Source organism: Monodon monoceros, unplaced genomic scaffold (genome assembly GCF_005190385.1).
Source record: "Monodon monoceros isolate NGI ecotype Baffin Bay Population unplaced genomic scaffold, NGI_Narwhal_1 Super_Scaffold_5, whole genome shotgun sequence".
NCBI lineage: Eukaryota > Metazoa > Chordata > Mammalia > Artiodactyla > Monodontidae > Monodon > Monodon monoceros.
The window spans coordinates 112,696,287-112,714,368 of record NW_021703782.1 but is presented as its reverse complement, the minus strand read 5'-3'; the positions used below and the strand labels follow the sequence as shown (position 1 = coordinate 112,714,368).

The window sequence follows — 18,082 nt, the reverse complement described above, 5'->3', positions numbered from 1 at the left end:
TGGGACTTCCCCGCGGCCCCAGGCTGGTGTGGAGGCCTCAGTGGGACCCTGAGTAGAGCTGCCCTCTCCAGCGCCTGTGTGAGCTCAGAGCCAGGATCCCCACCTGGTGGGCTACGCTCAGGTCTTTCCTGTCACCCAGAGCCAGTGAAGGTTGGCAGCTGCCTCTTGGCACCCCAGACAACAAGAGGGAAACGCTGCTGCCGTGAAGGACAAAGACGCTTTGAAGACAGACTTGCCGGGGGCTGAGCCGTAGAGGAGGCGCAGTGGAGGCAGGCCCTCCGCCTCTGGCCCCATCAGCTGTCCTTGCCTCCGCTGCTCCTCTGCTCGGGGGCTGCGGCCTTGGTCAGGTTCCCCGCTTCCCTCTTCAGGACACTAAGCAGAGTCTGCGAGCTCTCCAGGATCTGCGAACAGAGACACCAGCCGGTTAGCACTGCTCCTCCTGTTGGAAAGCTCCCGCGGCCCGGCCCCCCTCCCGGGCCAGAGCCTGTCTCCCCTCTGAGTCTGGCCCAAAGCCCCTTCCTCACACCCTGGGAAGCCAGGCTGAGGTCATGGCTCCTGCTGCTGCTCTGCGGCTCACAGTCCGGAACCCGCTACGCGGTGATGAGTATGGTGCCGACAACAAGACCCAGGTCACTCTGAGCGCGGTATTGTCACCACGGGGGGCCTACAGCCTGTCTAGGCACCCCTGGGCCAGAAACCCTTGACGGGCTCGGCCCAGCACGCGGGCCCCCGAGCCCCACCTTGAGGTAGGCAGCCTCCGTCTCCGCGATGGTCCGATCGAACTCATTCCGAGAGGCTATCTTGCGAGCCAGGTTCTCGTTGACTCGGGCCAGCTTCTCCGTCAGCTGCCTCACCTCATTCTGCAGCCGCTGCTTCTCCTCCTCTTCCTGCTGGATCTGCCGGCACAACTCCTCCCGCTTCTGACACAGCTCTTCGATGCCTAGGGTGGGCCGAGAGAGACAGGCGCGGTGGGCCCAGAGCAGAATGGAGAGCACCGCCCCTCCAGCTCTGGAGCCCCCTGCTCTGGAGGAGAGAAGGCTAGTGGACAGTGGAGGACCCGGGTGCCGGATGGGCCACCTTTCGCCCGAGCCAGGCCAATGTCCTGCGTCCGAGAAGTCTCAGAGTTAAGGAAAGCACCGCGCGAGGCTCGAGGCGCGAGGCCGGGAGGCCGTGCGTACTCAAGCCCATCGTCCTCTGCTCACTCCACAGATACCTAGCCCTCGGGGCGGGCCACAACGCGGCTGTGCACTGGGCAGGTCCGAACGGCGTCCGCGCCGCCCCGGCCCGCAAAGCCGCGCACGGACCGTACAACACGCTCGGCCGCGCGCTGCGGGCCAGCTACTGCCCGGGACCGCAGGCCGGCGAGCCCCACGCCCTCCCAGCCTGCCCGGCGGGCCCCACCGCTCGGCCGCTCACACTTGACCAGCTCGTTGTTGTAGTTCTGCAGCGCCGCGCCCTGCTGGGTCATGGTCGCCGTCCGGGGTCCCGGCCGCTCCAACCGCCGTTACCGCATCCGGGCCCGCGCCTGCGCACTGCCTACAGACGGCGAGTCCACGGTGCACGTCACCGCCGCGCGCCTCTCGTTTGCGTCATCGCCGCGCGCCGCGCCGGCGGCTCTAGGAGCTGGTGGGAGCAGATGGCGGCGGCGGAAGCGGCGGCGCACAATGACCCCGGACCTGCCCAAGAGCTGCTGGTGGCCTGGAATACCGTGAGCACCGGACTGGTGCCGCCGGCCGCTCTGGGACTGGTGAGGCCCGAGAAGAGGGCAGCGGGCCCGTGCGGGGTTCCCGGGACCCTGCGCGTCCACTCTCGGGTTCATTCGGATCCCTCCGCCCGCTTCTGTCCAGCTTGTTTCCCCCAGAGTCCTTTGTTGTTCCACAGCCTGTCCCTAAGCGTGGGCCCTGCATCCGTGCGACGAAGGGCAGCGGGGTTTCCGTAGCCTCCCCTGTGCTTTGTCCCTTTCCTGTCTATCTTCGTCTGTCCCTGCTTTCTCCACCTCTGCGCTGTGTTCTCTTCTTACAGTTTTCTGTATTCCAGGCATCCTCCCGGACCAGCGGTGCGGTCCCTCCAAAGGAGGAGGAGCTTCGGGCGGCGGTGGAGGTTCTCAGGGGCCACGGTCTGCACTCGGTCCTGGAGGAGTGGTTCGCAGAGGTGCTGCAGAACGACCTGCAGGCTAACATATCTCTCGAGTTCTGGAATGCCGTCTCCCAACGTGAGAACTGTGCAGACGAGCCCCAGTGCCTTCTGCTGCTCCTCGATGCTTTTGGGCTCCTGGAGAGCCGCTTGGATCCCTACCTGCGTAGTCTAGAGCTCCTGGAGAAATGGACTCGCCTGGGCTTGCTTATGGGCACCGGTGCTCAGGGGCTTCGGGAAAAGGTTCATACCACGTTGCGGGGCGTCTTGTTCTTTTCCACTCCCAAAACTTTTCAGGAGATGATCCAGCGCCTCTATGGGCGCTTCTTGAGAGTTTACATGCAGAGTAAGAGAAGAGGAGAAGGAGGAACCGACCCCGAACTGGAGGGGGAATTGGACAGCAGATACGCCCGCCGCCGGTACTACCGCCTTCTGCAGAGCCCACTCTGTGCGGGATGTGGCAGTGACAAGCAGCAGTGCTGGTGCCGCCAGGCGCTGGAGCAGTTCCACCAGCTCAGCCAAGTCCTGTGAGTACTTGTGCCTGCGTGGCCGTGCCCCGTTCCTCCTGGCTCCTGCTTGCCCCTCTGGGTCCAGCTGGCCCCTGCAGAGAGCTGCTGAGCTGGCTGGGGGTCTCTGCCACCTGTCCTGGTAGCCAAAGAGAGGGTCCCCAGGATCCGTGTGTTGTGAGTTTTTACCTTTCACCCTGGACACAGGTGCACCTGTCACTCGCCCTAGCTCAGGGTTTCACACTTTGCTTATGCTAAGATTCCACGTGATTCCAAATTTCCTGGGCTGTGCAGAGTTTTGCTGTGCTGTTTGTAGGCTCTCAGGAGAGGAATGATGTTTATCCTATGGTTGCAAAAGGCGTGATTGTTCTTTTTTCTCTCTAGAACAAGTCAGAGATTAAATCAACGTGCTGGGCAAACTGATTGCCCTTCTGGCCTGTCGAGGAGGAAAAGATTTTGTTGTCAGAGCCAGGTCCTGTCACGTGGTCCTTCCGCTCTCTGTGGTCACTTATGATGATTTTGTCACTTTGAGTGAAGTGGCAGCAGTGCAGCTGTTAGATAGTTTCTTGGCTGGACTGAGGGTGTGACCGGATCCACAGAAGCTTCGTTCTCTCAGGAGCCTTTGTCCTCACAGATCGGCATCTGCACCAAAGGGCACAGACAGCTGCATCTGTGTCTGTGGGGCCAGGGTAGTGACGTATTTAGCCGTTGTCTCAGGGCTGTTTCTGGGAGGTGAGCCTTGGCCCCAGTAGCCAGACGTGCTGACCACGTGGGGAAGGCTAGTGTCCCGGCCAGAGCAGGGAGGCCGGCTGGGGGGGCGGGCGGTCGCTGGCCAGTGCTTGTCTTCACAGCAGTTTTTCCTCAAAGCCTCTGGTGCAGCTGTGCCCCCGACGGGAGAGCTGTGGGCGGTGCGTGCTGGGGTGGGGTTGGGCGCGTGTGCGTGTGCTGTGCGTTCTCCATGGGCAGGGCTCTTCTCCAGACACAGGCTTAGTCTGCTGGAGCGGGTCAGTGCCGAGGCTGTGACTACCACCCTGCACCAAGTGACCCGAGAGAGGATGGAGGACCGCTGCCGGGGCGAGTATGAGCGCTCCTTCCTGCGTGAGTTCCACAAGGTGAGGACCCCCCGCGGGCTGTGTCCTTGTGGATTAGAGGTTTCTGGCAAAACTGACACCTCGGTTTTAGAAATGGCCAGAGCGTGGAGAGCCGGGTGCGTCAGGACGTTGCTGGTGCTGGAAGTCGTCTTGGTGCTGGGTGGAGGCCAGTTATTCTGGGCCCGTCCTGGTGGAAGCAAGAGCCTGTGACGCGCTTAGTGAGGTCTTCGCGGGGCCACGTTGGCTGGAGGCTGTGCCAAGGTCTGGGGTATCCCAGTGGGGGGCCTCGGGGGCATCCACGCTGTTGGGACATGGGCTCTGGGCTGCACAGAGTTGAGGAAGAGCTGCACCCAACCACGGGGGGGCCTCAGCCCGCTCCCACTTCCCAGCTGCTCCCCTCCCCTGCTCTTGCTCTCTGTTTCCTGAGGATGCAGGTAAGCTGTGGGGATGAGGGGTGGTGTTCAAATCAAGTGTCCCTGCTGCGGGGCGCGGGGGCGGTGTGTGCAGCTGGAGGTCTGGCGGGTAGCTGTGCCGTGCCTAGGCGGCACATCGTCCGGGTGCTCTTTCCGGTGGCTGGGCGGCCGTGGGAAGACATGTACACGCTCAGGTCCGTGTGGTAGGGTGTCCTGTAGATTTCACGTGCACGGGCTCAGAAGCGTTCCCGCTAGGTGCTGTGGGTTGTGCGTGGGGGGGTTTCGTTGTGCATGGGACCCCCAGGGTGTGTCCATCCGCTCAGATGTAGCACCCTGTGTCAGAGCCACTGTTGCTGGGGATGAGCACGGGTGCTGGTGTTTGTGGAAGGGGCCTGGGTGTGTGTTGGTGGAGGCCCTGGGAGGCCTCCTTTGGGCCCCTTGTTCTGCTGATTTTAACGTGCTCCTGGTCTTCAGAGTAGCTGGCCTTGGGGGCTCCCAGGGCCCAGCCAGAGGGGCGGGTAGCTGTGTGGCTTCTCCTCGTCCTGTTCTGGGCTTGGCCCCCAGAGTCCCACACTTGTGTTCTCCTGACAGTGGATTGAGAGGGTGGTTGGCTGGCTGGGCAAGGTGTTCCTGCAGGACGGCCCCAGCAGGCCTGCGTCCCCAGAGGCTGGGAGCTCCCTGCGCCGGTGGCGCTGCCACGTGCAGAGGTTCTTCTATCGCACCTACGCCAGCCTGCGCATCGAGGAGCTCTTCAGCATCATCCGAGGTCAGCCCCACCTGCCAGGGAGCCGCCTTCCTGCGCCTCTGCCCTTCAGCTCATTGAGGGTGGGGCGGCGGGCACATCTGGGCCCTTTGCGCACAGTGCGTGCTCGCCACATGTGCACGTGCCAGGACCAGCCTCTCCCCGCAGACTTCCCGGACTCCCGGCCGGCCGTGGAAGACCTCAAGTACTGCCTGGAGAGGACCGACCAGAGGCCGCAGCTTCTTGTGTCCCTCAAGGCTGCCCTGGAGACGCGACTCCTCCACCCAGGTGCCGCCGGGGCGAGGCCCACCCGCCATTCACCCTCAGGGCCCGGATCTGGAAGCCCAGGCCTGGGGCCTGTGGAGGGAGTGGGTTTAGAGGCAGTTTTGTGTGGTCCTTCGGGGGCAGGGGCAGTGCCAGGTCCCTTTAGAACAGACCCCACTTTGCAAGGGGAGAAAGCAAGTGAGTGCAGGGGTAGCGGCGGGGACAGCTCCCTGCAGATCACGCGGGTCTCCTGGGGGTGAGGTGGGACTTGCAGGTCGCCTGACCAGGGTGGCTGCCTCCGTGTCCCTGTGTTGCCTGGGCCCTTCTGTGATGGAGCTTTCCCGTCCCGGCCGTAGGCGTGAATACGTGTGACATCATCACCCTGTACATTTCCGCCATCAAGGCACTGCGTGTGCTGGATCCCTCCATGGTTGTCTTGGAGGTGGCCTGTGAGCCCATTCGCCGCTACCTGAGGTGAGCTCCAGGGCCCCACTCGTGCAGCTGCACCCGCCGTGGGTCTTGCTGCAGCCAGAGGGGTGTGGTCCTTGGGGAGCCAGGGACGCTCCATGTCCCCTCCTGGGCCGGGCAGCTCAGGCTGGGCTCCTTCCTCCTGCCAGCGCTGGTTCCCACGCCTGTGGCCCAGGGTCACCAGGCCCGTGTGCAGGCCGCGGGGCCCACACCAGCACAGACAGGTGGCCCTGCTCGCTTTGCCTTGTGCCAGCCTGGCTCCAGGACTGACGGGAAGGGTGGGGCCTTGCGTTGCTGGCCTTCTACCGAGAGGAGCAGAGCCTCTCGGGCTGTCTGCCGGGGGATGTGTTTGAGCAGGCGCCACGCACAGCCACCCAGAAACCCCTAAGCGCACAGTGGAGGCTCGGGGATGGGGCCGGGCAGCGTCTGGAGCTGCCCTGACTCAGGCCTGCTGCCTCCTGGCCGGGCATGGCCTGGCCTTGTGTCTGTTGTCTCAGCTCCTCCTCCTAGGAAATGATTTAGCTTTAGGGGTGGCGGGGCGGGGGAGGGAGTGTCACGGGCTTGCCTTTAGCACGTGACTGACGGCCCTGGCTGCAGGGGTCAGGCGGGGTCCCGTGTTCAGGTGGGACAGGCGGTGAGGGGCTCGTGCCTGACAGGACGCGGGAGGACACGGTGCGGCAGATCGTGGCAGGGCTGACCGGGGACTCGGATGGGACGGGGGACTTGGCTGTTGAGCTGTCCAAGACGGACCCGGCCAGCCTGGAGACCGGCCAGGACAGCGAGGATGACTCCGGCGAGCCAGAGGACTGGGTTCCCGACCCTGTGGACGCGGATCCAGGTCAGCGCCTGCCGGCCCTGCTGCCAGGCTCTGGATTTCGGGGGGTGGTCCAGTCGGGCAGGCGCTCTGGTCTCCAGTCTGTTGCCACGTGGGCTCTGGAGCTCCAGGGGATCCATGGTCGGAGTGTAACCCCGCCTGGTTCCCCAGGGTTCTTCACCTGGCTTGGGTGGTGTCCCCGCCCAGACCCGTGGGAGGGTGCCCTGCCTGCCTCACCTGCTTCTGCCGCTTCAGCTGGAGGAGTGGGTTTTCGGCATCCCCACCTCATGGGCTTGGCCGGGCACGAGCTGCCTGGCACCATCTGTGCCGCCTCCGTGTCTGAGAGGCGCCGGTGGTGCCCGTGCCGTGCAGGGAAGTCCAGCTCTAAGCGGCGCTCCTCGGACGTCATCAGCCTGCTGGTCAGCATCTACGGCAGCAAGGACCTCTTCATCAACGAGTACCGCTCGCTGCTGGCCGACCGCCTGCTGCACCAGTTCAGTTTCAGCCCCGAGCGGTGAGGCCTGTGAGGTGCCACTCCGGGTCCCCAGGGAGGGGTGGCCTTCACTCGCAGTGGCTGCTCTCTGTTAGCCCTGGTGCACATCGGGGATGCGCTGGGTCCCCGAAACTGGGCGGGGACTGACCTGTGCTTGGCCTCTGCCCCCCGGGGGAGGGGGGGCCTGGGGGCAGCCAAGGAGCCTGGGGCGGTAGGTCCCAGGGCTTCCGGCCCTCCTGGGGTGGAGTGGGCACAGGGCTCCCACCTCTCCTCCTGGGCTGGGGGTGTCCCTGCTCCGGGGATGGGGGGATGGGGGGGCAGTGTCGCTCTGTAGGTGCCAGTTGGGGTGGGGGCACACCGCAGCCCTCAGAGTTGCGTCCTTCCAGAGAGATCCGCAACGTGGAGCTGCTGAAGCTGCGCTTTGGCGAGGCCCCAATGCATTTCTGCGAGGTCATGCTCAAGGTAGGTGCCTGGGGCTCCCCGCCACCGCCTGGCCCCTACCCCTGTCGGTCCCGGACCTTCAGGAGGCCCCGTCTCCCCCACAGGATATGGCAGACTCGCGCCGCATCAATGCCAACATCCGTGAGGAGGATGAGAAGCGGCCCGCAGAGGAGCAGCCGCCGTTCGGGGTCTACGCCGTTATCCTCTCCAGCGAGTTCTGGCCGCCCTTCAAGGATGAGAAGCTGGAGGTTCCCGAGGACATCAGAGAGGCCCTGGAGGTGTACTGCAGAAAGTACGAGAAGCTGAAGGTATGGCCGCGCCGCTGGGGCACCGGCACCTCGGACGAGTCCCTCCGCGTCTGCGCCCTGCGCTCGGCACCCTCCCCTCCCCTCCTGGGAGCCTGTCTGTGCAGGTGTGCACACTCTGCACACCCTCCTGTGCCCCCAAGGCGCTGGGAGTGGGCGTGTCCCTGGGCTGCCTCTTCCACCGTCCACCCTCTTGGCCTCAGAACCAGGAGCTGGGCTGCAGGGATCGCCCCAGGGGGAGTCGGGGGCTCTGTCTCTCCCATGGGCGTCTCCAGGTTGCTTTTGAGGTGTTTGACCTCTATGATCCTCCGCCATCTTGCCCCTCCTTGGCTTGTTTCCCTGGCAGCTGCTTTCTGGAGTGCCAGGGCACTTGGGGACCCAGACCGTGCTGTCTGCTGTTAGGTCCCTGGGGCCGCAGGGCTCGGCGAGGAGAAGGGGGTGTGTGGGCTGGTCAGGAGGCCGGGGGTCAGGAGGCCAGGGGCCAGGAGTGGCCGATTGGCAGAGTTTATCGCTCGTCCCCTCCAGTCCTGGCGTTGGGAGTCCAGGTGAGAGGTGTGGGCAGGTGGAGCCTGGTGTGGGCAAGGGTCCGTGGCACGGAGGACCCTCCTTCCAGGTGATGGTTCAGAGGAGCCGTGTTGGGAGAGAGGAGGGAGTTTGGGACACCTGTCCCAGGTTTCAGGGGACAGGTGGAGAAGTGGGTTCTGGGGCGTTCAGTCTGATGAGTGGGGTGTGGGGCCCTGAGAGGCCACCGGCCGGAGGAGACGCCAGGCACCCAAGCAGAGGACAGGGCCGCAGGTGTCCAGGGTGCAGACCCTGAGCCCTCGAGGGACCTGGGACACCCCTGGAGGTGGGAGCCCTCAGGACAGAGCCCCAGGAGGGCGGCAGGTGGGGCTGGGCCGGGACCCTTCCTGCCCCTGCGTGGGAGGTGGTGCTTGCTCTGTGGGGCCTCGGCGCTGCCCCGCCCCCGCCCCCACCCCCCAGTTGAGGACGTCCACATGGCCCACCCGTGTGCTCGGCACCCTCCCCTGCTGCTCTGGCTGCCCTGCTGGCCTCTGCGCCACAGCTCGCCTGCCTGGAGAGGCCCCGCCGGCTTCCTCCGCAATTCCCCCTGGAGCCTGGGGGTGTCTCAGGCGTGCCCTCCATCTCAGGCCGTGGACCCGGCATGCCAGCGCTGGAGCGGCCGGGCAGGCCCCCAGTCTGTGCCAAGAGGTCAAGCCTGTGGCCACGGTGCCTCTGCTTCCCGCCAGCCGGGCTCCTGGTCCGAGGGCTGCACTGAACACGTGCGGGTGGCCGTGCCTGTGCCGTCTGCCGCTGGGCCTCGCGTGTGCCCGCTGCAGGCCGGAGTGGTTGTAAAGGTCATGGCCTTGGAGCCAGAGAGCGTGGTTACGAGCTTTGCCAGCTGCCAGCTGTAGAGAGGTTAGCTGTCGCCCCCCTTCAGAGCTGGGGGCGTGAAGAAGGGCTCAGAGCAGCCAGTGTCCGCCAGGCTGGCCCTGACGAAGTGCCCCAGACAGGCGCCGTCGGTGCATCGGAAATTTATTGTCTCAGTTCTGGCAGCCAGCAGTTCAAAGCCAAGGTGTGGGCAGGGCCGCGCTCCCTCCAAAGGCTCCAGGGGAGGATCCTCTTGCCTCTTCCAGCTGCTGGGGCTCCAGGTGTTGTCGGCTTGTAGAGGCGTCACTCACCCCTGCATCGTGCCCCATGGCCTCTCCTGGTGTCTCTGTGTCCACGTTCTCCTCTTCTTACGGGGACACCAGTCACACTGGATTAAGGGCCCCCCACGCCAGTGTGACCTCACCTTTACTAGCTGCATCTGTAGTGACCCGACTGGCGAATAGGGTTACCTTCCGAGGCACCGGGGCTGAGGACTTTAACTTCATTTGTGGAGGTCACAGTTCAGCCTGTGAGAGTCTACTCTCTGGCCCCCCAAATTCACGTTCTTCTCACGTGCAAGATACATTTAGCCACGTCCAGCGTCCCCAAATTTTAACCGTTCTGCTACCAACTCAAAGTCCCAGATCTCTAAGTCAGGTCAGGGTGAGAGCTGGGGCACAATTCTCCTTCAGCTGTAAACCTATGAATAAATCTCTCTCTGCTTCCGAAGTCCAGTGGTGGGACAGGTGTTGGGCAGACACCTGCCCTCCAAAAGGGAGATACTGGAAGGAAGGGAGGGTTCCCAGGCCCTAAGCAAATCTGAATTCCACTGGAGGAAATTCCACTCCATCTGGCTGGGTGCCAGTCTTCTCTGCCCTCGGGGGCAGCCCCATCCTGCCAGGCCAGGCCTCTGCAGCACGGCCCTGCCCTCGGAGTCATGCTCTCCCTTTGGCCATCCCTCCCTTTCCACCCAGGCTGGCATCGTTTCCACTGCTATTAAATTCTCAGGAGCCTTGTTGGCCTCCGTACAGCTCTCGGCGTCCAGTCCGTGGGCCTGGGGGCTCTCACACCTCTACTGGCCCCTCTCTGTCCTGGCTCCTGGGCACTGCTGGTTGGTGCCATCTTGACACAGGTCACCTCTAGGGCCATACAGGCTCTGTCTGCAGAGCACACAGCAAGATGTGCAAATCCCCCAGTGCTGCTGGCTCCTTTCTGCTCACCAGGTCCTCCCTCGGTTTTCTCTCTCAATTCACTACGAGCGGTGAGGAGAAAGCAGGCTGCACCTTCCATACTTTGCTTGGAAATCTCAACCTAACGTCCAGGTTCCTCCCTCGCGAGTTCTGCTTTCCACCCAGCAGAGCACGTCTCTGCCGCCGCGTGACGGGTCGCCTTTCCTCCCATCTCCGGTGATGTGTTCCTTGCTTCAACAGGCCTCACTGGAATGGCCTTTCCTGTCTGTGTTTCTACCAGTAGCCTCTCCAGGGCAACCCAGGATTTTATGAGCCTGCAGCTCAAAACTTTCCCAGCCTTCCCCATCCCCCAACACCACAGCCACGTCCACGTGTTCTAAAAAGGTATTTGCTACAGCAGCACCTTCCCCTCCAGCTGAAGTCTGTATCGCTGTCCCGTGGTGGCTGTAACAAAGTACCCACGCCAGGTGCTAAAACAGGAACTTCTCTCGGCTCTGGAGGCCAGGGTGTGAGATGGAGGTGAGGGCCTTCTGGAGGCTGCGGGCGAGTCCTCCCTGCCTCTTCCGGCCTCCAGGGGCACCTGTGTCGCTCCAGCCTCGCACGCCGTCTGCCCTCCCGCGAGGACACTTACCGAGTTAGATTAGGGTTTGCGGTACTCCAGCACGACCTCTTCTTCCCTAACGACATTTGCAAAGGCCTAGTGTCCAAGTCAGGCCACTTTCTGGGGTCCTGGGGCCAGGACGTGGACGTTTCTCTCAGAGGCGCAGGGGCCCTCGCTGTTAGGGGTGCCGGGGGAGGGGGAGGGGACTGGAGTCCCGCCGTGTGCTGGTCCCGTCGCTGCCCGCCAGGGTGGGGGCAGGTCAGGGAGCCCTTCCTCACCCGGTCCCAGGTAGCAAAGCCTTGTCCAGCTGGACCCGCTGGGCGGCCCGTGCTGACCCCAGCCCTCCCCAGGCCATGCGGACGCTCAGCTGGAAGCACACCTTGGGCCTAGTGACCATGGATGTGGAGCTGGCTGACCGTACCCTGTCCGTGGCGGTGACCCCTGTGCAGGCGGTGGTCCTGCTGTACTTCCAGGACCAAGGTGAGCCCCCAGCCGCCCTGCTCTGGCCACGCCTCCCGGGAGGGCACCGTTCTGTGTCCGGTGGAGGGTGGAGGGTGGGTGGGACCCAGGCAGCCCGAGCCATGCGGGCAGCAGCCCCCCCCCCCCCGCTGGGGCCTGGCTGTGCCCTGAGGGTCCTGCCGGTCCCGCCCCGCCCACAGCCAGCTGGGCGCTGGAGGAGCTGAGCAAGGTGGTGAAGATGCCCGTGGCACTGCTGCGGCGGCGCGCGTCGGTGTGGCTACAGCAGGGCGTGCTGCGAGAGGAGCCGGCCGGCACCTTCTCGGTGGTGGAGGAGGAGCGGCCCCAGGACCGGGACAGCATGGTGCTCGTCGACAGCGACGACGAGAGCGACTCGGGCATGGCCTCGCAGGCCGACCAGAGGGAGGAGGAGCTGCTGGTGCGCGCGGGGCCCAGGCCGGGCGGGGGCGGGGGGGGGGGGCGCCGCCCAGCGCGGCCTGACCGCCGGCCCCGGCCGCCGTGCCCGCAGCTCTTCTGGACGTACATCCAGGCCATGCTGACCAACCTGGAGAGCCTGTCGCTGGAGCGCATCTACAGCATGCTGCGCATGTTCGTGGTCACCGGCCCCGCGCTGGCCGAGATCGACCTGCAGGAGCTCCAGGGCTTCCTGCAGAGGAAGGTGCGCGACCAGCAGCTCGTCTACTCCGCCGGCGTCTACCGCCTGCCCAAGAGCTGTGGCTGAGCCGCCGCCAGTCCCCACCCAGCCCCCAGGACGACAGTAAAGCAGACGGTTCTTCCTCCCTCCCTGTCCTGCTGGCTCTGTGGGCTTCGTGGGCATGCGGTCAGGTTCTCCCTCCGGACCAGCCTCTGACAGAGCCTGGCAGAGCCCGGGCCCCAGCAGTCGGTGGGGAGCTGCACACCTGTGTTTGGGCTCTAGGCCGGGAGTCCTGGCACGTGGTATCTCTGGGCCTCCATGGCTGACAGAGGCCCCCGTCACTCTCGTGGCTTGGGCAGGAGCTCACGGGGGGTGGGCTGTCTGGGAGATGGGCCCTCCTGGGCCGCCCCCCTGAGGGACATCCAGCTCCAGCCTCACCCCTCTGGACTTTGAAAGAAGCCCTCGGGTCCCCCTCTCTCTGCCTGGCACGAGGGTCTGGCGCCCAAGTGCTGGGCTGAGAGCCCCAGGGCTGCTGCTGCGGCCCGGGGTGGGGGGCTCGAACAGAATGCATGAGGTGGGCGGGTGGCCAGGCAGCCCGTGTGAAGCCAGGAACTTCTTGCGTGTCCAGCATGGCGTGCTGCCTGGGATACGCCTAGGCTCGGGCAGCTGCAGTGCTGGGGGCTTCCAAGGAAGAGTGCTTTCAGAAAGGCCAGTTCTTTCTGTGCCCGGAGGCATGTGGTCAGGAGCGCCCAGGGGCCTCAATGTTCCTAGCACAAGATGCCGGGCCCAGTGAGTCCAGCCATCCCCAGAGCTGCAGCACAGGGCTGTTGTGTCCGGAGCACAGGGTCCTGTCCAAGGCCGGCACTGGGGGCCCCGCACTGCCCTTACTCCCAGGTCCCAGGAGGCGGGGAGGCTGTTAGCTCTGCCAGGCCCAAGGCCTTCAAAGCTGTGCTCGGTGCCACAGCCTCTGTGGCCCAGACCTTCACTTGTCCAGCGGGAACCGCTCGAGCCCGGTGGCGCTGTCCCCACGGCAACAAAGGCCCTTTGGAACGAATGTCTCCACTGCCCTGCTCCTCCCTGTGGTGCATTCCCAGGCCTGGAGCCATGCCCGCTGCCCCGCAGACACGCTGCGGCTCCCCACCAGTCTGTGCCCCGGTGCCCCCACTCCGCTCTTTGGCCTGTTCTGCTCGAGGGCCCTAGTGTCAGTCCTGCTCTGGGGCTTTTCTTTCTTCTGCTTCTTGGCTGTGCTGTGCAGTTTCTGGGACCTCGGTTCCCCACCCAGGGATTGAACCCAGGCCACAGTAGTGGAAGCCCGCAATCCGAACCCCTAAACTGCCAGGGAGCTCCCTCTAGGGCTTTTCCTTCTTGCTCCACAGGGTGGTGTTTGCTGTGGGATTTGGAGAGATTAGCTGCATAGCCTTAGCAGTTCGAGGACTCTTGACAGGCCAGTGGGTCCCTGCCTTGGGCTCCACCTGCTTGGCCCCTCCAAGGCGGGCTGCACTGTGGTCACAAGAGGGGCTTGGGACTTCCCTGGTGGCGCAGTGGTTAGGAATCCACCTGCCAATGCAGGGGACACGGGTTTGAGCCCTGGTCCGGGAAGATCCCACATGCCGTGAAGCATCTGGGCCTGCGTGCCGCAACTACTGAGCCTGTGCTCTAGAGCCCGCGAGCCACAACTACTGAGCCCGAGTGCCACAACTACTGAAGCCTGTGCACCACAACTACTGAGCCTGCGCTCTAGAGCCTGGGAGCCACAACTGCTGAGGCCCTCACGCCTGGAGCCTGTGTTCCTCAACAGGAGAAGCCGCTGCAATGAGAAGGCCCCGCACCGCCACAAAGAGTGGCCCCGGCTCACTGGAACCAGAGAAAGCCTGCGCGCAGCGGCGAAGACCCGACACAGCCAAAAATAAATAAAATAAAAAAGTAATAAAGACACTTAAAGAAAAAAAAGGAAGAGGGACTTCCTGCCTGGCACTGGGCTGGGCATGCCTTCGTCATCCTAACCAGGATGCAGACCTGCTGGACTGGCCTGGCAGGGTGGCAGTGCCAGCCGCTGGGCCGGGACACACCTGCCCTGAGTCCCTTTGGACTCAGTTTGTGGATGAGTGTGGTAAAACCCAGCGTCTCAGGCCATAGGATCACTCAACAGGTGTAGAGGTGTGCCAGGAGCTGCCACCAGGAGGGGGCACCTGTGTGAGGGTCAGGGAGGTCCCCAGTGACCAGGGGTTGGCTGCGGCCCAGCGGGGCACCCCCCACCCCCCAGTGCCCTGTGGGGTTAGCCGTGGGGGGGGGGCAGGTATTTGCTTCTGCTGCCTGGGTTTGCTCGGCAGGTCCTTAGGGGAGGAGGCTGAGGTTAACCCCAGCCATGCCAGCCTCCTGTGGACAGCGCTTGCCTGGTCTGCGAGAGGCTGCACAGGGGACAGACTGCAGCAGTCGTCGTGAGCTCTAACTGTAATGACACACTTAAGCCAGAGCCCCAGCCACCTGCTCCTTGAGGGTGTTCTGCGAAACACTGCTGGGGCCCGTATGGGGCGGGGGGTGCGTGTCCACCCCCCGGGCCTCACTTGGTCCCTGCTTGTTCCAGTCTTGGGGGGAGGGTGGTGACATCAGTCAGCCGGAGCCCAGGCCCCACCTAAGCTGCCGCAGCCCTTATCCTGACAGGGAAACTGAGGCCCAGGCTTGCCCACTATGGACCTCTCTGGGTTTCCAGGCCGCTGCCTCTGCGACCCCAGGGTCCCAAGTGCAGCCACTGCCCCTTTGCCGTGAAGCGCTCTCCTTCCAAGACCACGGCAGCCCCACCACTGCCCCTGCCTCAGATCTGACCAGGGCACTCTGGAGTGACTCCCAGGCCCCGGCCGCCCTACCTGCCCTACCTTGGGGCTGCCTGCCCAGGGCTTCTCGGAGCCCAGCACCCGAGGGCGGTGCCCAAGGCGAGGCCCTGCCCCCACCCTCCCTGCCTCACAGCTCCATTGTGAGGTCAGTGCCTTCCGATGAGTTCTGTCCAGAGGCGTGGAGATGGCCCCCTGTCCCCAGCCTGACTCCTGCCTGGTTGGCCGCCCCCTTGGCCTGATATGTTTGTCCCTTTTGCTCATCCCTGCTGCAGGTGCCTCCTTCTGTTCCCCAACCCTGTCCCCAGCCAGGGCCCCTCCCTGGTTCAGGCAGGCCAGGCGCACCCGTGTCCTTCTGGTGGCTGCCGGGGGTGGGAGGGCGGGCTTGGGGGTGACCCACTGGGAGGTGACAACAGCCCCTTGGCCCTGTCTCTGCAGCTGGAACCTACTGTGAGTGTAGCTTTGGCCTCAGTCGCGAGGCCCTCATTGCCCTGCTGGTGGTGCTGGCGGGTGTCAGCGCCAGCTGCTTCTGCGCTCTCATCATCGTGGCGGTTGGCGTCATTCGAGCCAAGGGGTGCGTGAGCCCCAGGGCCAGGGCGGGCGTGTGAGGGCTGTGGGGCCGGGCCGTCCCCCTGGGCCCTTGGTCTCGATGGGCGAGGTCACCAGGGACTTCGGAATGGAGTCTCCCAGAATGGGATGGGGAGAGGTGTGGGGAGCACCGCTGGGCTCCTGGAGGCCAACCCCACTGTTCCCAGACTCACGCCTTACCTTTGTTCCTTCCCGCCCCTCAGTGAAACATGCCCCGGACACATGGAGAGCAGGTGAGTGACCCCGGGGGAGGACCCCCAGGGCGAGCTGTGCCCCTGCTCCCTGACCCCCCACCCCCGGGAGGTGTGGTTCACAGACACGGCAGGAGCCCCGGGTGGTTGAGGCCTCATGAGCCCATGCTGATGGCCGCCTGCAGCTAGCCTGACCTGGAACACGCTGTGCAGGTTGGTGGGGCACTGCGGGGCTCAGGAAGATCACATGGACCTGCACGCGGTGCACATGGGGTCCCACCTCATGGCCCCTGAAATGGAGGTCTCCATGATGCCGCCCCTGGAAGATCATGGCCTCACGACCATCACCGTGGACTCGACCCTAGAGGAGCTGCCCCCACAACCCCTGCCGCCTCAGTAGGGCTTTGGGCAGCTGGGGGAAGGGGAATTAAACAGTAGTTAGCAGGTCTGCGTTGTCCTCCCTGCTGGCCCCCCTCGAGCCCTTCTGCATATGCTATTGGGGTGGGGGAGGGGTCTGCGTCGCCTCCTGTCTCTTCAGTGGGGTGCCCAGTGCCCATGCTGGGCTCCCGCTGTCCACCCTGCAGGGCAGGGAGCACACCCCCGGGGTTTCCACTTCCTGCCATCGTGGCGTCAGCCCAGCTCCTCCCTGCATCTTCCTGCCGCTTTGTCCCATGAAGCAGACAGCGCCCCCCCCGCCCCCCATGAGCCCCTGCCCATCCCACCCCCACCCCCACCCCAGGAAAATGCCGGGACAGGACCTGCAACTCTGGTGAGTCCAGAGGGAGCAGCATGCGGCAGGAGGACTTGGGCGGGTGCCCCTGCTCCACCACACTGCCTCCTCGAAGTTCCGGCAGAGTCCTTGGTGGGCAGGGTGGGGCAGATGTGATGGCCTCGCCTTCCTCAGGCGTGCAGCCCTCCCTCTACCTCACTGCCTGTCCCCTGGGTTCAGGCCCCCATCCTGTGCTTGTGCCCCATGAGGATGGGAGCATCCCTGGGGGGGCTACTGGATATGCACACTAGAATCCCGGCTGAGAGGAGGCGGTGGAGACTCGGGGGAGGAGCGGGTAGCACTGGGTCCTCTTCCGCGTGTCGCAGCCATGAGTTCAGTGGCGGTGAGGCTGCGGGGGCGGCGGTGTGGTCCAGTTGCCCAGGCCTCAGCCGGGTGCGGGGCGGTGGACCACGCAGGTGAGGAGGGGGTGGCGCCTTGTCAGTGCTGCTGCTGGCGCGGAGCCAAGAGGAGCTCAGAGCTTCAGGACAGGTGGCTGGCAGTGCCGGGCGCTGGCTATGTGCCCAGCCTCCGCCCTAGGCACGGGACCAGCCGTGGGACGGACGGCTTCCCGGGACGCCTGGGCAGCTGGCCTCCTACCGTTGCCCCCATGCGGAGCCCCTCCTTTCTCTCGCGACGGCCGCCGCCGCTGTTCCTACTGCTGCTGTCGCCGTGGCCAGTCTGGATCCAGGCGCCCCCCGCAGCCGCCCCCGCGGCAACCCCGGGCGCCCCGGACTGCCCCGAGGCGTGCGCGTGCGCGCCAGAGGGCCAGGCCAACTGCTCCGGGCGCGCGCTGCCCGCCGTGCCAGGGGGCCTGAGCCAGCGCGTGCGCGCGCTGCTGCTCGACCACAACCGCGTGCGTGCGCTGCCGCCCGGCGCCTTCGTGGGCGCTGGCGCGCTGCTACACCTGGACCTGCGCGAGAACGGACTGCGCTGGGTGCACGCGCGAGCCTTCTGGGGCTTGGGCGCGCTGAAGCAGCTCGACCTCAGCGCCAACCAGCTGGAGGCGCTGGTGCCCGGCACCTTCGCTCCACTGCGCGCGCTTTGCGTCCTCTCTCTGGCCGGGAACCGGCTGGCGCGTCTAGAGCCCGCGGCGCTGGGCACGCTCCCGCTGCTGAGCACGCTCAGCCTGCAGGACAACGAGCTGCCTGCCCTCGCGCCCGCGCTCCTGGCGGGCCTGCCCGCTCTCAACACGCTGCGGCTGCGCGGCAACCCCTGGGCCTGCGGCTGCGCGCTGCGCCCACTCTGCACCTGGCTGCGCAGGCACCCGCTGACCGCGCCAGGTGAGCCCTCGGGGGCGCGGGCGGGGCGGGGCGGGTCACTGCCGCCGCCGTCGCCTGACGCCGCTCCCGTGTCCCGTAGAGGCCGAGACGCTGATCTGCGTGTCGCCGGGACGCCTGACGCTCAGCCCCTTGACCGCCTTCCCCGACGCCGCCTTCAACCACTGCGCGCGGCCCCTTGCCGCGCGGGAACTGGCCGTGGTCTACGCGCTCGGGCCCGGCTCCTTCCTCGCTAGCCTGGCCGCCTGCCTGGCGCTGGGCTCCATGCTTACCGCCTGCCGCGCGCGCCGCCGCCGCGCCGCCGCCCGCCGCCCGCCGAGGAGTCTGCCGGATCCCGGTGCCGGCATGGCCTCGCCTGCGGCAGTCTCCGCCGCCCAAGCCTGAGAGGGCCGCGGCCGCCCTCGAACTTCCCCCTATCCCCTGCCCTCCTTCGCACTCCCTGCAGACGTCAACAAGCGACACAGATAGAAGTTTTCTTGACATTCCTTT

General features: G+C 65.3%; 4 protein-coding genes across 6 annotated transcripts; 3 read left to right on the top strand and 1 right to left on the bottom strand.

Annotated features, from left to right (window-relative positions):
• Nucleotides 1–120: 120 nt before the first annotated feature.
• SSNA1 (SS nuclear autoantigen 1) lies at nucleotides 121–1,535 on the bottom strand. The gene is made up of 3 exons (XM_029202377.1): nucleotides 1,417–1,535; nucleotides 741–940; nucleotides 121–401 (listed from the first exon to the last, which is right to left on the bottom strand). Exons 1-3 carry the CDS (start codon nucleotides 1,466–1,468, stop codon nucleotides 294–296), a joined length of 360 nt encoding a protein of 119 aa, XP_029058210.1. The 5' UTR covers nucleotides 1,469–1,535; the 3' UTR covers nucleotides 121–293.
• A 27-nt stretch (nucleotides 1,536–1,562) lies between these two features.
• Nucleotides 1,563–12,085, top strand: ANAPC2 (anaphase promoting complex subunit 2). Of its 3 annotated transcripts, none has more exons than XM_029202373.1 (13): nucleotides 1,563–1,747; nucleotides 2,038–2,660; nucleotides 3,619–3,751; nucleotides 4,735–4,909; nucleotides 5,054–5,173; nucleotides 5,506–5,623; nucleotides 6,274–6,455; nucleotides 6,804–6,924; nucleotides 7,311–7,386; nucleotides 7,470–7,673; nucleotides 11,180–11,309; nucleotides 11,489–11,724; nucleotides 11,815–12,085. In XM_029202373.1, exons 1-13 carry the CDS (start codon nucleotides 1,637–1,639, stop codon nucleotides 12,025–12,027), a joined length of 2,442 nt encoding a protein of 813 aa, XP_029058206.1. In that variant the 5' UTR covers nucleotides 1,563–1,636; the 3' UTR covers nucleotides 12,028–12,085. The 3 variants fall into 3 exon arrangements, with proteins under 3 accessions (XP_029058206.1, XP_029058207.1, XP_029058208.1); XM_029202374.1 differs by having other exon boundaries at nucleotides 6,804–6,945; XM_029202375.1 differs by lacking the exon at nucleotides 1,563–1,747 and adding an exon at nucleotides 3,822–4,164 and having other exon boundaries at nucleotides 2,394–2,660; nucleotides 6,804–6,945.
• A 2,597-nt stretch (nucleotides 12,086–14,682) lies between these two features.
• Nucleotides 14,683–15,987, top strand: TMEM210 (transmembrane protein 210). Its single transcript, XM_029203734.1, has 4 exons — nucleotides 14,683–15,043; nucleotides 15,207–15,342; nucleotides 15,560–15,589; nucleotides 15,761–15,987. The coding sequence occupies exons 1-4, from the start codon at nucleotides 14,956–14,958 to the stop codon at nucleotides 15,945–15,947; spliced, it is 441 nt and encodes a 146-aa protein (XP_029059567.1). The 5' UTR covers nucleotides 14,683–14,955; the 3' UTR covers nucleotides 15,948–15,987.
• Nucleotides 15,988–16,436: 449 nt separating this feature from the next.
• On the top strand, nucleotides 16,437–18,048 carry LRRC26 (leucine rich repeat containing 26). The gene is made up of 2 exons (XM_029203853.1): nucleotides 16,437–17,596; nucleotides 17,676–18,048. The coding sequence occupies exons 1-2, from the start codon at nucleotides 16,645–16,647 to the stop codon at nucleotides 17,975–17,977; spliced, it is 1,254 nt and encodes a 417-aa protein (XP_029059686.1). The 5' UTR covers nucleotides 16,437–16,644; the 3' UTR covers nucleotides 17,978–18,048.
• The last annotated feature ends 34 nt before the right edge of the window (nucleotides 18,049–18,082 follow it).

Excerpts from the sequence above, each read along its gene's own strand:
- ANAPC2 (XM_029202374.1), top strand. The coding sequence starts at position 1,637 with ATGGCGGCGGCGGAAGCGGCGGCGCACAATGACCCCGGACCTGCCCAA. Across the intron at positions 1,748-2,037 it reads CGCCGGCCGCTCTGGGACTG|GCATCCTCCCGGACCAGCGG; the intron begins GTGAGGCCCGAG and ends TCTGTATTCCAG. Across the intron at positions 11,310-11,488 it reads GCTGTACTTCCAGGACCAAG|CCAGCTGGGCGCTGGAGGAG; the intron begins GTGAGCCCCCAG and ends CCCCGCCCACAG.
- SSNA1 (XM_029202377.1), bottom strand. The coding sequence starts at position 1,468 with ATGACCCAGCAGGGCGCGGCGCTGCAGAACTACAACAACGAGCTGGTC. Across the intron at positions 941-1,416 it reads CAACAACGAGCTGGTCAAGT|GCATCGAAGAGCTGTGTCAG; the intron begins GTGAGCGGCCGA and ends GGCCCACCCTAG. Across the intron at positions 402-740 it reads CGGAGGCTGCCTACCTCAAG|ATCCTGGAGAGCTCGCAGAC; the intron begins GTGGGGCTCGGG and ends CTCTGTTCGCAG.
- LRRC26 (XM_029203853.1), top strand. The coding sequence starts at position 16,645 with ATGAGTTCAGTGGCGGTGAGGCTGCGGGGGCGGCGGTGTGGTCCAGTT. Across the intron at positions 17,597-17,675 it reads GCACCCGCTGACCGCGCCAG|AGGCCGAGACGCTGATCTGC; the intron begins GTGAGCCCTCGG and ends CGTGTCCCGTAG.
- TMEM210 (XM_029203734.1), top strand. The coding sequence starts at position 14,956 with ATGGCCCCCTGTCCCCAGCCTGACTCCTGCCTGGTTGGCCGCCCCCTT. Across the intron at positions 15,343-15,559 it reads GGCGTCATTCGAGCCAAGGG|TGAAACATGCCCCGGACACA; the intron begins GTGCGTGAGCCC and ends CCCGCCCCTCAG. Across the intron at positions 15,590-15,760 it reads CCCGGACACATGGAGAGCAG|GTTGGTGGGGCACTGCGGGG; the intron begins GTGAGTGACCCC and ends CACGCTGTGCAG.